Raw genomic sequence first — 16,991 nt, forward strand, 5'->3', positions numbered from 1 at the left:
CAGAGTTTACAATGTCCACCAACGACCATACACAAATACCTACCATATTCCCTCCCTAAAAAGAAACAAAATAACAGTGGAATAAGAAAAAAAGGAAAGTTAAGTCATAAGCACAAAGAGCAAAAGACAATAATCAACTGGTTTTTAAAAAAAAAAAAAAAAAAGGCAGGGGCGCCTAGCTGGCTCTGTCAGTCAAGCATCTGACTCATGATTTTAGCTCAGATCTTGATCTCAGGCTCATGAGTCCAGGTGCCATGCTGGGCTCTTAAAGAATAAATTAATTTAAAAAAAAAAAAAAAAGGAAAGGAAAGGCACAGGTGCAGTCCTCTAACAACAGAAAACAAAAAATGAAAGGGAGAATATTACTAAAGGATTAATACAAGACAATTTCCTAGAAGTGAAGGACATGTGTCTCCAGACTGTGCCATCAAGTACCTTAGCACAATGACTGAAAGATACCCATACGAAGGCATTTCATCAGGATGTCTAAGCACACCAGGAATAAAGATCCTCAAACCTCCAGATGGGTCACATGTAAAGGTTCAAGTATGAAATGGCACTCTGTACCATGTACAATGCAAAACTCATCTTTAGGGTTACAAAAGACAAGTATATACAAGAGAAAATGTCTGTTCTAACTGCTCAAATCCTACCATACTTCAAATTGTCTAGTTTCATTCAAGAGAAAAAAAACAGACCTTGAAGAAAATTTTCTGAAAACCTAAGATATCTCAAAACTCTAACAGGAAACTAACTTTCAGTAAGATCATTATCAAAGTTCAACCTTAAGGGGCACCTGGGTGGCTCAGTGGGTTAAAGCCTCTGTCTTCGGCTCAGGTCATGATCTCAGGGTCCTGGGATCCAACCCTGCATGGGGCTCTCTGCTCAGCAGGGAGCCTGCCTCCCCCTCTCTCTCTGTCTGCCTATTTGTGATCTCTGTCTGTCAAATAAATAAATAAAATCTTTTTTTAAAAAAAGTTCAACCTCAAAAAAAATTAAAATTAAAAAAAAAATAAAAGGACTTTAAGTAAAGCTAAGTCTTTACTTAACTTAAAGTCCTTTGCTCCTAACAGATTTTGGTTAATTAGGCTTGGCAAAATACTAACCTAAAAATGAAGGATCCTTTTAAAACCATGGGTCAGGCAGGAAGGGAAGTGGGCAGAGGGCAGGCATTTGGACAGGAGGGATACAAAAATCTCAAAAAAAAAAAAAAACTACAGTAAGTTTTTCAAGAGTTAAGTTACGATAATTCTTTTTCCTACCAATCTAATTAATTCTTATGTGAAAGTTGAGGGAAAACAATCTTAAATATAATAATCCAGAAATATAAATATTCAAAGGCAAGTAAAATGTACACATCAACCACGCATGGCTTTATTACTGGTTTTAACTAGATAATTATGATGCAAGAGAGTATGTACCTGTCTCTCCACCAGACTGAATTCCTTCCCAACAGAATTGTTCTAATTATCCCTGTATTTTGCTAACTAGCACAATACCAGACACACGGCATACACTCAAATATTAAGTGAATAAATACATGACTATATGAGAAGACCTAATTATATAGAAACTAAAATAAGTTCTCATCAACCCCAAGTTTTTAATGAGCCATGTTAAGATTATAAAAGGGGGGGGCACCTGGGTTGCTCAGTGGGTTAAAGCCTCTGCCTTCGGCTCAGGTCATGGTCTCAGGGTCCTGGGATCAAGCCCCACATCCGGCTCTCTGCTCAGTGGGGAGCCTGCTTCCTCCTCTCTCTCTGCCTCTCTGACTAGCAATCTCTGTCTATCAAATAAATAAATAAAATCTTTTAAAAAAATTATAAAAGGGAAAGCATTAATGGATGAAGCAATTTTTAAGTGAAAAAAATTATTTTTATATTCATAAGGCATTACTTCTTCAATCAAATAAACTAACCCCACAGCTAATTAATAAAAGCTTGAGTCTAACTATATTTGCACTTCACATCAATATCACTTTTCCCCTGATTAACTTTACCTGCAGAATTAGGTTCAATAGAAGACATACCCTTTGAATTCCAAGACCATTCACATCCTCAACACCACCACCCCACCACATAAACACAAACATCACCTCATTCCTTCAAATGGATTATGCTGTTAGCATGACAAGACATTTCAACATCAAAAACTGGGTCACTTTTACTAAAGCTACAGATAAAACTGGAAACTATATGCAAAACAAAATGTTCAGTTATCACTCCCCACACTCAATAGAATTGATTAGATCAGTTAAGATCAGCAGATTCCAGAAAATAATGCAGGACAGTTTATCTACAAGAAAATATGTTCTAGGGGCGCCGGGTGGCTCAGCTGGTTGGGCAGCTGTCTTCGGCTCAGGTCATGATCCTAGGGTCCCAGGATCAAGCCCCACATGAGGCTCCCTGCTCAGCGGAGAGCTTGCTTCTCCTTCTCCCTCTGCCTGCCACTCTACATACTTGTGCTCTCTCTCCCTCTAACAAATAATAAATAAAATCTTTAAAAAAAAAGAAAAAAGCAAAGAAAGTATGTTCTAAACAATTATTAGCCAACCCATAAGTAGCAAAGTTGAACCTACTCAACCAAACTATTCAAGAGTTATAGCACATTTTTATATGCAAATAATGCTGCAAATTACAAGTGAATCTTATCTAATATCCTTTCCATTGGGCATAGCAGGGTTGCCACGTGGAAATACTTTTTTTTTTTTTTTTAAAGTAGGCTCCACTCCCAATGTGGGGCTTGAACTCACAACCCTGAGATCAAGAGGCACAAGCTCCACCAACTGAGACAATCAGACACCCCAGAAAAAGTTTTTTTTTTAAAAGATTTTATTTATTTATTTGACAGACAGAGATCACAAGTAGGCAGAGAGGCAGGCAGAGAGAGAGGGGGAAGGAAGCTCCCCGCCGAGCAGAGAGCCCGACGTGGGACTTGATCCCAGGACCCTGAGATCATGACCTGAGCCGAAGGCAGCAGCTTAACCCACTAAACCACCCAGGCGCCCCCCAGAAAAATTTTTAACATATTTGCCACATACACCAAGAAGTAACTTTTTAAAGAGTCTGGAATTAAGGGTTATTAACTTTTACTGTTCCCCATTCTTATTAGTAATTGCACTATTCCTGGGATTACTATTTAAATTTAGAAGTGAAAAATAATGGCAACCCTAAAGGATTCAATTACACACGAAATACCATACTTAAAAGAAAACTTTCACCTTTAAGATGTTACTTCATATTGAAACCACAGATTAGAATAACTTTTGCACAAAAATCTTTGTTTTCTATTACCTTGACACCCTTGTGAAAGATGCTTGAGGAATACAGAAGATAAAAGCTTTTCAAATACAACTCTAAGGAAAGGTAAAAAGAAACTAGAAAAGCATTTAGAGTTTTATAATCTCTAGGTTCCACTTCAATCCCACAAGAGGGAAAAGAAGAAAACAAAAGAGGTCCAATGTAAACCAACCATCTTAGATATTTCGTAAGAACTAGTAAGATCTGATGAAAAGAGAAAATTATTGGCTAAAGTAGGTTAGGGGACATCTCTATGGATTTTTCATTTATTCAAGCTATTTCTATTCCCTACTACAGAAAAAAGCCAATCAAGGGTTGAGACATAACCTTGAGAAAATAAAAAGTTATACAATCCCCATAGCACTACTGATTTAAAGCATTTGAGAGTAGAGTCATGCAATGCAATGCATACCATTAGTATTTTTGCCACAGAGATGCAAACAAGATACAATAAATAGTTTCTGCTTGCAAACTGCCTTGTGAATGGGATCACTATTATCTATAAGCAAACTATTTTTTCCTTTAATTTTTTTTTAAATGCCATGGGTAAGAAGGTGAAAAGGATAGTCTGATTTTAAGCTATACCTGTACTGTAAATCTTATATAAACAGTGTTCAGGTTCTCAAAGTTCTTGTTCCCTGGACTCTTTTGCAGTCTAGAAAATGGAGAACCCAAAAAACTTTGTTGATTAAATCTATCGATATTGGGGCATCTGGGTGGCTGAGTCAGTTAAGCATACAACTCTTGATTTCTGCTCAGGGAGAGATCTTAGGGTCGTGAGATTGAGCCCTGTGTAGGGCTCCGTACGGCAGGGATGTCGACTTGAGATTCTCTCCCTCTCCCTCTACCCTTTTGCCCCCCTCCTCTCTCTCTCCTTTTTAAAAAATAAGTCTTAAAAAAAAAAAAAAAAACTACCCATATTTACTGTATTAGAAACTAAAACAGAATTTTTTAAAGATTTATCATCATTTAAAAATAAGTCATTAGGGGCGCCTGGGTGGCTCAGTGGGTTAAAGCCTCTGCCTTCAGCTCAGGTCATGATCCCAGGATCCTGGGATCAAGCCCCACATTGGGCTCTCTGCTCGGCAGGGAGCCTGCTTCCTCCTCTCTTTCTCTCTGCCTGCCTCTCTGCCTACTTGTGATCTCTGTCTGTCAAATGAATAAATAAAATCTTTAAAAATAAAAATAAAAATAAAAAATAAGTCATTATCTGTTAACATAAATCACATTATTAATTTTAAATATTACATTCCAAGACAAAAAATATATTATCAAGAAGATTGTCACTATTTCACATTTTTGCAAATCGCTTTAATGTCTGACTTAATAAAGACAGCCTGATTCTCATATCTGCTTTTGCATTTAATCTGCTCCATGAGGTTGTTTTGACTGAAGTACAGGAAGAAAATTCAGCCTCATGCAGGTATGTACTTGGAAAAAGACAGTATTTCAATAGGCTTTTCAGATAACTGTGGATATTCTCTGATCCTTCACCAAAACTCAACAAGCTGCAGTTTCTTAAAGGCTGTTGCAATATGGAATCTAAAACCATATCAAATAAACACTTCTTACTCTGATTTACTGAAATCCATTGGTCTATCTTCTATTTCCAATGCATCTTTTTACCCATGCATGATTTTCAATACCACGCATTTAGAAAGTATTGCTTCACTGAGTTATGCAGTTCTTCCAAATGTTGACACTTGCGCTATATCGCATTTATTAATACCACCAATAACCTTATCAAAAAGTATTGGGAGGGGGGTGCCTTGGTGGCTCAGTAGGTTAAAGCCTCTGCCTTCAGCTCAGGTCATGATCCCAGGGTCCTGGGATTGAGCCCCACATTGGGCTCTCTGCACAGCAGGGAGCCTGCTTCCCGCCTCTCCCCGCCCCACGCCATCCCCTGACTGCCTCTCTGCCTACTTGTGATCTCTGTCAAATAAATAAATAAATTGAAAAAAAAAAAAAAAGTATTGGTAAGGGACACCTCAATGGCTCAGTCAGCTAAGCGTCTGCCTTTGGCTTAAGTCATGATCCCAGACTCCTGGGATTGAATCCCACATCAGGTTCCTTGCTCAGCAGGGAGCCTGCTTCTCCCTCTGCCTGCCACTCCCCGTGCTTCTGTGCTCTCCCTCTCTCTCTCTGACAAATAAGTAAAATCTCTAAAAAATACAAATCAAAACAAAAATAAGTATTGGGAAACTGTCAAACTCAAAGTAGTAAATACAAGAATTCCAAAATTCCATTTTGCCTGAAAACTTAAATTTTATCATCAGCAACAAATATTGTCAGCTGTTTTTCTCATACAGAAAATGTCCTGAATATCCAAGTCTGTATAACCATACCTTGTCAGTCATTCTTTCAAGTAAAAATGGTATTCCATTAAAAAAGCAGCTAGTTCAGCCCATAACTCAAACAACTACACAAGATCTTTTCTTTGAGTTAATCGCTGGGTTTGGTACTCATTAAAAATACTTTTATAGGTACTTCCCATTACATCACATAAAATATATTTCCAAATGGACTCAAGGATTGAGACATAATCAAATTAATACTTTTTTTTTTTTGCTTAATTAAGGATACTAAGGATATCTGGTATTTACTTTTTAATTCTAAATGTATGGTGATATACTAAACGACTACAGTTTAGTGCCACTGCCTTAATTCATGTTAAGGCACGAGCAATTTCACCCACCACTGATTTTGCAAACACCAATATAATAAATAATGCCTTACTACTATTAATAGTTTTAGACTTGGACAACCCCCAGAAAGAACCTAGAGAACCACCAAAGGCCTGGAAAATGGACTTTGAGAATCACTGTAATAGCTGATGCACTACTTGCATGATTAAAAAAAGATAATTTGGGGCGCCTGGGTCACTCAGTGGGTTAAAGCCTCTGCCTTCAGCTCAGGTCATGATCCCAGGGTCCTGGGATCGAGCCCCACATCGGGCTCTCTGCTCAGCAGGGAGCCTGCTTCCTCCTATCTCTCTGCCTGCCTCTCTGCCTACTTGTGATTTCTGTCAAATAAATAAATAAAATCTTTAAAAAAAAAAAAAGATAATTTTGGGGGGCGCCTAGGTGGCTCAGTGGGTTAAAGCCTCTGCTTTCAGCTCAGGTCATGATCCCAGGGTCTGGGATCGAGCCCCACATCTGGCTCTCTGTTCGACAGGGAGCCTGCTTCCCTTCCTCTCTCTCTCTCTGCCTGCCTCTCTGCCTTCTTGTGATCTCTCTGTCTGTCAAATGAATAAATAAACTCTTTAAAAAAAAATTTTAAAGGTAATTTTTAATAGATATCCCATTATAACAAAAATATTTAAATACACACATATACACAGAGATATACCCAAACTACTGATAGCTTGATACCTCTGAGCTGGAACTCAAAAATTATGAATGACAGAATGTGACAGATACCCTCCTAAGTCAAAAACTACTTGCCAAATACCTACCATCAGCTAGGCACCTCTTCATTCCCCTTCTTAGGTAACTTACAGAACCCTAGAGACCAGAATGATGATTTTAATGTAAAAGAAAAATGTTTATCCTGAAATCTTTCGGATCTTTTTTTAAGATTAGACCTACATGACTGCAAGAAAAAGTCTTAAAATTCACCATAAAGCACAAGATAGCATGTTAAATTCTATTTTAAGCACTATGCCATGAAGCTAAAAACAGGCTTGCTCACATTCAGAAACCCAAATACAAAATGAACTGCTTTGGTTGCGCACTGCCAGAATCCCATAAAGAGCCTACATTCCATTTCTCCTCAAGCCAAACAACCTTTACCTGTTTTAGTTTTTATTTCTATTTTTCAGGGACACTTCAATGCTAATACCATAGCTGTTACATTAAATGTGGCAACTGTTTTTTAAAAAGCAAGAGTGTAACAAAACTATCAAAACAAGAACTTTTAGACATATACATTGATAAACTCAAGAGGTAAACCTCTGTAAATATACATACAAAATATGTACACTGTTAAAAAAGAATGAAATGATCTCATTTGGGGATATAACATGGAAAGATCTTCAATATATATTATTAAGTGAAAAACACAAGTCAAAAGATATTAGGTATAGTATGATCCCATTTGTTTTTAGAAAATATATTTATGTGCATGTACATCATTTAGTAATACTGAGTTCATTCTGTATGCCCAGTCATATCTGAATCTAGATATACACATACAATAAATTAAAAATATTATACAGGCACAGATAAATGCCCACCCAAAGAAAAATGAATAGGTCAGAGAGAGAAGACATTTCACATGTATGAAATGTCCAAAACAGTCAAATCTACGAGAACAAAAGCAGATTAGCAGCTGCCTCAGGGTGAAATGAATTGTGGGCAGTGGGAGTGATAGCTGAAAGGTACAGGATTTCTTTGGGGAGTCAGGAAAATATTCTAAAATTAATTGTGTAGATGGCTGCACAACTTTGTAAATGTATTAAAAACCAGCTAATTGTGTACCTTAAATAGATGAACTATATGGTATGTGAATTATATCTCAATAAAGCTTTTACGCTCCCCACCGCCCAAAAAACAACAGAGACCAAAGTGAACGCCTCTCAGGGAAGGGAGGGTTGAAGATGAAGGTCTTTAAAACTATACTCTACTTACTGTCACATCACTACAATCAGAAATGTAGTCACTTAAATTTATATAACTTAAAGAAAATAAAAGACAAACCTAAAAATCTTTCATAAATTATTCTAGATTTTTAAGTTTCTTTTTTAAAAAGACTATTTGTCAGAGAGAGAGAGAGAAGAAGGCATGAGTACACAGGCAGGGAGAGCAGCAGGCAGAGGGAGAAGCAGGATTCCCCAGGAAGCAGGGAGCCAGATGTCGAACTTGATCCCAGGACCCCGGGACCAGGAACCTCAGCTGAAGATAAATGCCTAACCGACTGAGCCACCAAGGTGTCCCATAAACAATTCTAGATTTAACATTATTTGAGTTTATCTACAAAGCAGCCATTAGGAAAAAAAAAAATGAAGATGTGAACATTTGCAATTTAGGCTGTCATACAACACGTGCATCAGCCCCCTTAACTAACAGAAACAAATTTTGAACATAATTTGTTCATTTCACAAATATACCTTAAGCACCTACTATGTCCACAGGGTAGGAATGGGGGGAAACGAAGTGATATACAAAGCAGTCAACAAAAAGAAGCAAACTAACAGTTCTGGCTTTAAGTTAAGGACTTTTGCCACAGAGTGAAGACAAAACACACAAAAAATGAACTGGGATCAGACTACAGAAAATCCTGAATACCTGAGAGCTAAGACTTTATCCTGTTATCGATGGAAAGCCATTGGAGTGACAGGATGAAAAGAAATGTTTTGGGAAAATCAGCCTGGCATCAAAGGGGGAAACTGAAAGCAAGAATAGCAGGAAAGGTAAGAAGGAGATGAAGTTTTAAAAAATAGGAACATCTGGGGCGCCTGGGTGGCTCAGTGGGTTAAGCCGCTGCCTTCGGCTCGGGTCATGATCTCAGGGTCCTGGGATCGAGTCCCACATCGGGCTCTCTGCTCAGCGGGGAGCCTGCTTCCTCCTCTCTTCTCTGCCTGCCTCTCTGCCTACTTGTGATCTCTGTCAAATAAATAAATTAAAAAAAAAAATTAAAAAAAAAAATAAATAAAAAAAAATAAAAAATAGGAACATCTGCAACAATCTCTGGAGAGTTACTGATATTTCAAAGTTACTAGTTAATGTTCAAAGGGTTTATATTTATTTTGTTTGATCTAATGTGAAACAGAAAAGGAAAAAAGGTAGTTTCTTCATTTTACTGAGTTTTAGAAATTCATTACAAAGAAGGAAGTTTTACCAGTTAATTCTGAAGGGAGGAGGAGTTGGGGGGGGGGCTACCATTTCATGTGATACCACTTAAACCAAAAGTAGGAATCAAAAAGTAATGGGAGTGCCACAGTTTTTAACATGGAAGGGGGAAGTATAGTTACAAACATTTTGTGGTAAGAGAAGCAAAAAGTGCATTGCAATTACAAAATTGATAATAAAATACAATTACATACTTAAAATTTATCACCTTTTTTAAAAAATCCTAATACTAAAACTTGTTACATAAATTCAAGTTTACATGAGGACTAAATCTGACATTAAATTTAGAGTTTGAGCACTTATATGCCCTTAATCTCATCAACTATTTTTTCTACAGTGCAGTACTTTCCAGATGTTGCACAAATATTAACTCAACTGGGTGCCTGGGTGGCTCAGTGGGTTAAGCCTCTGCCTTCAGCTCAGGTCATGGTCTCAAGGTGTTAGGATCAAGATCCGCATCAGGCTCTCTGCTCAGCAGGGAGCCTGCCCCCGACCCCCACCCCCGCCTGATGATTTCTCTATCAAATAAATAAATTAAAAATTCTAAAATATATATATTAACTCAACTGACATATCCATTTATTGACTTAACCCATAATGGTTCATATATGCATTTATTAGCTGATTTAACCCAATAAGGCTTCTTCCTAAAATAGAAAAATATTTTCATTGCCTCTATAACCTCTTTCCTGTAACAACCTCCTCAAAACAATGTTACCTACCAAACTAATACTTTGGCAGCACTTAGGGGTTTTTTTTTGTGGTTTTGTTTTAAAGATTCTATTTATTTACTGGACAGAGGGAGAGAGAGAGAGATCACAAGTAGGCAAGGGGCAGGCTCCCCGCCGAGCAAAGAGCCCAATGCAGGGCTTAATCCCAGGACCCTGAGGTCACGACCCCAGCTGAGCCAAAGGCAGAGGCTCAACAGCTCAACCCACTGAGCCACCCAAGCACCCCAACACTTAATTTTGAGAAAAAAATATGAATAAGGCAAATTCTCTTTTCTACTTTACCTATATTAATGGTCAGCACTGCTTTTCTTAAAATGTCAGTTAAAAACACATGGGCAGGCACCTAGGTGGCTCAGTGGGTTAAAGCCTCTGCTTTCGGCTCAGGTCATGATCCCAGAGTCCTGGGATCGAGCCCCGCATGGGGCTCTCTGCTCAGCAGGGAGCCTGCTTTCCTTCCTCTCTCTCTGCCTGCCTCTCTGCCTACTTGTGATCTCTGTCTGTCAAATAAATTTTTAAAATAAATAAATAAATTTTTAAAAAATTTTAAAAAAAGTGGGCATCTAAACAAAGCATATTAACTTTCAATATTTGATTTCTGTGTCAAACATACTTGAAATAAATTATAAATGCTGTTTCATACTCTATTTTATACTTTACCAAATGTTTACTTGTATTTTTATAGAATATACTCTGCCATCATTTAATAATCTTATCTGATAGGTTTATAGAAACAGAAACAAAGGTATAGACAATGAACAAATCAAGAACTACTTATTTCACTCACAAAACTTCATCTAATCAAAATAGCATTAACACTGCTCCCTAAAGCACAGAAAAAGTTCTGTCACATCAATATATTTTTGTTAGAATAAAACATTTGCAAATCTTTATATCAGGCTGTTTGTCAAGACATTGTTTAAAAAAGCAAAAAAGTAGAACTATCTAAGTGTCCAATGATAAGGGACTAGCTGAATAAAAATACAATGTTACCTTTCAAATGATCACACAGACCTATATTTACTTACCTGGAAAGATAGCCATGAAAACAGCAGATTACACATAAAGAAAAGCGCAATCTCTTTTTGTGATGAATATACATACACATATGTTCACAGAGAGAAAGTCTAAATGGATAGATCCCCTGATGTTAACCATGATATTTCTAAGTGCTGAGATTACAGGTGTTTATTTTTCTGCTTATTTTTCAGTATTCCCTGAAATTTTGGCAAAATGATATCTGCAAGAATTAACATCTATGATTCGAACTAACAAACTCCAAAATCTCCCTTGCAAAAAAAGCCCAAGGAATATCCAAAAATACCTTGGCATAGAGCAAAAGGGAAAGTATTAGCAACAACATAACTAGAATTCTTTGTGAGCAAGGCACCCTACGGGGCTCCAGGACATACATGGGACCTTTACAGCAGCCTCTATAGTACAGGGTTTGAAATCACAAGACTTAGGTAAGTTCAAGTCCCTGCCACTTTTACTTGTATGACCCTGGGCTAGTCACTTACTCTTTCTGGGCTCGCTTCACCAATAAAAGAGATAAGACCTGCCTTCCTACCTCAAAGAACTGTTGGAAAGATCAGATGAGATAATGGGATACATTATAAACGGCAACATCACGAAGTACAACATACTATAAAAAATACTATTCATTCTAACATGAAAAAAAGAAAAAGGTGCTTAATGTCAGAGCACAATACTTCAGAGAGCACTACAATCAATTCTATAAAGTAATGACCCAGGGGTTTTGTTTTGAAAGGCTTCATCATATTATCACAAACACCCAGTTTTGCAGAAACTCAAGATACTTCTTCCCAGTTCTCACTACAACCATGAGCCATTCTATTTTCTTATCCCTACTTACCACCAGGAAAGGGTACAAATTACACTGAACTCAAAAAGCCTCAGCAAGAACCCTGGAGCAGCATGTTGATATAGTTCACCAAGAGAAACCTGAGATTAATCAGCTATGGGCTCACCACTAAGCACTATTGCAACTCACAGCGGTTACAAGAGACTCTGAAGAGAAAGACAATACAACGACCCAGAAGAAAACTGTAGATGAAAAAGCAGTATTTAAAAACAACTGTATGAAATACTTAAAAACTAAAATGTTTTATAAATTGTTTTTAAATACTGTTCATAAAAATGGTGACTTAAAACAAAAAATAACAAAATGTGGCACCTGACACCAAACCAAATTAGGGAGAATCAAATCAAATTCATGAATAAACTGTCCAGTCTATTTCCTTCTAAAATCACACCACAAAGATCAAAATTAAATGGCTATTTCTTGAAAATAAAGAGGCAGAATATGACAACAAATTCCTGACATGCTTATAGATACTTTTAAAAGCACAGTGTCAAAAGTATGGCTTCTCTTCCCATTGAATTCCATTATGTTATTCCACTAAAATGATGAACTTCTTCCTCCCCACTGTTCCTCCCGTGAGTTAAAATGGCCATATAACTTGATTTGAGAGTTAATGCAAAAAAACTTGTAATAAAAAAAAAAGTCCTTTGGGGTGCCTAGGCGGCTCAGGTGGTTAAGCATCCAACTCCTAATTTCTGCTCAGCTCCTCTTAGGGTTTTGAGATCAGGCCCTTGAGCCACCCCACCCCACTCCTGGCTCAGCAGGAAGTCTGCTTGAGATTTTCTTCCTCTCCCTCTGCCTCTCCCTCAACTCTCCCTGAAGCATGCAGGCTCTCGCACACAAGCTCGCTCTCTCTCACTCTCTCTAAAATAAATAATCTTCCAAAAAAAAGGTACTTTAAGAGGAACTACATGAAGCTGTCAGATTATTAACTTCCAAGATCATCCGGCCATCACATCCTCCTGCTTTTTAAGTTCCTAAAGATAATAAAATGCTCACTCTTTACACTCTTACAGACGTCATTTATGGGTATTCCCCTAATGAAAAATTAAACCTTTCATAAACAAATGTGCACAGAGAATTCTTTTTGATATGTATGACTCACAATCTAATTTTTATTGGCAGTATCTTCAAGTGTTGCAGCTTGCACTATTCCTACAGGAGATAAGAGATCTATCCATTTTCCCCATCCGATCTTTGTAGATTATAGATTTGAAAGGACTCACTAAAATGGGCCATGAGGAAAATAATTATGAATACAATCTACAGCAAGATGATATGTGAGCTGTGAATCAGGATAACAAAAAAGTCACTATTTTCTCAAAGCCTTACAGCTGGCAATCCATTGTACTACTGTATTTTCACTTAAAGCTGAAATCTCTGGGTTTTTCTTAAATTTTATTGACTTCTCCTATCTTATTAAGAATAAATGCTATTTACTTCCAAAACAAAAAACCATCAGAAAATATGATTTCCAAAAGAAGTGTCTTCCAAAGCTTACTTCACAGAAATTTATATACACACATTCTCAAATAACTATGGTAGGCATTCCTAAGATCATCTACCCCCTTCCAAAAAAAAAAAAAAAAACCAGCAAATCTAACCACAATCAAGCACTAAAATTTTTAACACAGCTATCAACAGCTAAGCAATTTATCACAGCTTCTAAAAGTATTGGGCCACAATGCCAACCTGTAGGTCACAACAGTTATTATTATTTGAAAAAATTGTACTACAGAAACACAAGAGTAGTTTTTCCACTTAAAAAAACTCAAGTAGATTTTTGAGAAAGCAAAAAGGGAGATCATTTTTAGGAAAATAATGTTTCCCCCAAGTGTTTAGCACTTATCTGATACAGGCTCATTTTTGTAAAGAGAAACTTTACCTAACAAGACTCACACCAGGGATCTGATCTATCCCCAAAGGCACTTTCTTAAAATGAGAAAGAACAAAGGAGGAAATCTCCCAGCATGTGCTTTCCATACCAGTTTCTTTAGACAGCATCAAGAGTGACAATATACCCAGCACAAGCTTTTCAGCTTTACTCTGAGGCCCATGTATAACAGAACTGATTAGCTATCATTCAAAAGGATTCCAAACTAAATAAATATTAGAAGGCGGAGATCACAGCAACATTGTGACTACATCTTAAGAGTGAAACTATTGAAAACATCTAAAAGTTGCATACTTTATATTTCAAGAGTTAATGACCTCAAAATATTTAAATAGCTAAGGCTTTTTCATTTCAGTCAACAGTTTGAAACTGGAAAAAAACGAAACCAACCATTCGAAATCTGCACTCTGTTCAATTAATTTGTAATTAGAAGTAAATTTTAAAAGAACGACATTCAAAGCCAGCGCCTTAATATACAAATTTTGGAATGTTAATATTGCAAAATTATTGAGGAAACCGATCTTTCAGCGAAGCTTTCCACAGAAAAACTCCAGAAACAAACCCAGTGTGTGCCTGTTCTAGAAGCTGTCGTTTCAGTATAACGGAGAAATGTTTTAAAAATAATTTTTATTAAATAGAGACAGAGAACTCTCCCCAAAGATTTACAACTGTATATCCCAATCGCCGTTCTGACAGAGATGTCAGTTCTCTGGGTCAAGATATACCCAGCTGCTTGGTTCACACACAGGAAGCCACAGAGGGGAATATCGCGTTCAGAGCCTCGAAATAATACGCGTTAGTTAAAACTGCCTGCTACTAAACCAAAATTATTCAAGCGGAGCCCCATTTGTCACAATCCAATCATAAGGGTTCCACCCCCCTCCCCCAACAGCTTGTGTAGTGGTGTATCTGCTTCGGTAAAGAAGCCATCATCAGGTAAAGAAGATTGGGGTGGGAGAAAAAGCGAGGAAAAGGGGCACCCTTTCATCCAATTTCGCGAGGCGTGAGTAATTGGTACAGTTGAGAGGAACGGAGGAACGTTCTATTTATTGGGGGTTGAAGTAGGATGAGGGGAGAATTTCGTTCAAATCAACATGGCCAGCAAGATGTCCCTACAAACAAAAGGCAACGGGGGGATATAAACACGAACCATTCACCTCCATCAGCTATAGCATCGCCATCATGGTGTGTGCAGAGACCCCCAAAGGCTCCTCTCACCCTCCACACCAGGCAAAGGAAGAGAAGGAAAAGAAGGGAGAGGTAGCAGCTTCCCACCACTGCTTCCAAATACACACCCTTCGAGGGGGATTCTCCCCCCACTCCGGTTGCCCAGATCAGAGAGAAAGTAACGTCCCGCCCAGGCAGACTCCCCCGCTACCCCTCAGCCGAACCCCAACGTCGGCCAGGGGCTCACTAAACTTTACCGGAGCTTCTCCCCACATCTCCGCCCCACAGCCCCAGGATTGCGCTGCCCACAAGCGGGGCACCCCGGGCGCCTCCTGACAGGCGGGCAGCCGGGGAGAGCGGAGTCTGGGGCGGGGGCGGCAAGGAGCCACGGAGGGGCGGGGCGGCCGGAGCCAAGTTCCCGGGGGTCCGAGGAGAGCTCCTGACAGCAGCCCGGGACTGCAAAGGAGGAAGAGGAAGCGGCGGCGGGGAGCTTTCCCAATCCCCCCTACACGAACACCCTGCCCCAGCCCCCGTTCCCCATGGGGGGGGGGCGGGGAAGGCTGGTGGAAGGTGAAGAAGCCGAGCCCAGAGGGCAGCCTAGGCCCCTACCTCCAGACTACCGATCTCTTCCCCCGCCACCCCCGCCAGAGGCGCCCACAACAATAACACGCCGGGGACGACCCGTCAGCGCCCCCGAGGCACCCGGGGCCCGCGGCCCGCTGCTGCCGGGCCCCCTCAGCTAGGGCCAGGCGCACCACTCCTCCCTACAACTCCAGGCCCGGGTGGAGTCAGGCCCGAGCGGCCCCCCAGGGCCGGACCCATCCCCCCCAGCACCAGCGGCGCCGTCTCCGCGGCCGAATATTAGAAGTGAATTCGAGCTGCGCTTTACCTTTAGTTCCGCACTGTCCGCCATCTTGCGTCTGTCAGCGCAAGCGCACTGAACCTCGCCGGGGGCCGCCGCTAGACCCGCCCCTCTAGCCAGCCTGGCCCCGCCCTAGTCCGTCCCCTCTCGCTCCTCCACCTCCCCAACCCGCCCCCGGCCTCCGCCCCTCTCCCGGCGCTCGGAGCCCCGCCCCGGGCACGTACAACAGCGAGACCGGCACGTACTATTTAAATAATGGCGCCAAGCGGGGAGGTTTGACAGTTACTCCCCCCCTCGACCTCCCCGCCCCCATCCTCGCTGGGCTAGCGCCTCCAGGGAAAGGCCGGAGCGAGTGGGCTGCCGGCCTAAGCCCCGCCTCTCCGCGGCCTGCGGAACCCTTCTGCAAAGCTTCGATGCCTATGGTCACAGAAACTATAATGGCCCCCTCCCCCAATCAGTGAGTCCTTTTCCGCACCTGCTACCTGCGAGGCTGCGCGTGGACTAAAAATAACAATCCGTTACATTTGAGGATCACTTGATGGAGCGTTTCCGGATTTATTAGCTCAGATCCTCCTTATGACAGCGCTGTGAGGTGGGCAGAGAAGAGATTACAATTCCCGTGGTATGTGTATAGTCAGAAATGAAAGCTCAGAGAGGAAAAGTGACTTGCCCAAACACTTTACAGGGATGACCCAAGACAAAATTCGGAAAAGGTTCATTCATTAACTCTTTGTTCAACAAGTAATTATTTAGTGATTATATACCAGTCCTGTTTCTTTATGTGTACATCAGGAAATCAAAAAGTGCCTGCCCTCCCGTAGTTCTCTAACGGAGGAACAGACAAGTGAACCAATAAAGATACAGTTACAAATGGTGGTGAGTACCAGATGAGGGCAAAGGGTCCCGTGAGAGAAGAGCGGTTGGAAGGAGATGTACTTAATTCCTGGAGGGCTTTCTCCAATAAATTGACATAAGTAGATGTGATGAAAGAATTATTTCACACCTTTTCCTCTCTACTGAAAGCCTCCTATACCTCCTCCCCAACCCACACTTTTTGCTCTCAGTTTTGCTTCATTCGTCAGAGAAAAAGTGAAAAGATAACAGATATGAACTCCCTTATCTTCTTACCATCAAAACTATTCCTACAGACATAGTAACATTTGGGTTACTATGAATGAAGTGTCCCTGTGCCTATGAAGGCCAGTTCCTCTACCAGTGACCTGGATTCCTTTCCCTCCCACATTCCTAAGAACTTTACTCCTACAATCACCTCACCCTCCAGCATCATTACTTTTCCCCTATTAGAT

At 40.0% G+C, this 16,991-nt stretch overlaps 1 protein-coding gene across 1 annotated transcript in view; it reads right to left on the reverse strand.

Moving 5' to 3' along the window:
* The window catches only part of PIAS1 (protein inhibitor of activated STAT 1), a 119,480-nt gene extending 103,703 nt beyond the window's left edge, over positions 1 to 15,777 (reverse strand). The window contains exon 1 of the mRNA XM_044231254.1: positions 15,712 to 15,777. Within this exon, the coding sequence (XP_044087189.1) occupies positions 15,712 to 15,735 (24 nt within the window). The 5' untranslated portion in view covers positions 15,736 to 15,777. The remainder of the gene's footprint in view (positions 1 to 15,711) is intronic.
* Between the last annotated feature and the right edge of the window lie 1,214 nt (positions 15,778 to 16,991).

Source organism: Neovison vison, chromosome 13 (assembly GCF_020171115.1).
Source record: "Neovison vison isolate M4711 chromosome 13, ASM_NN_V1, whole genome shotgun sequence".
NCBI lineage: Eukaryota > Metazoa > Chordata > Mammalia > Carnivora > Mustelidae > Neogale > Neogale vison.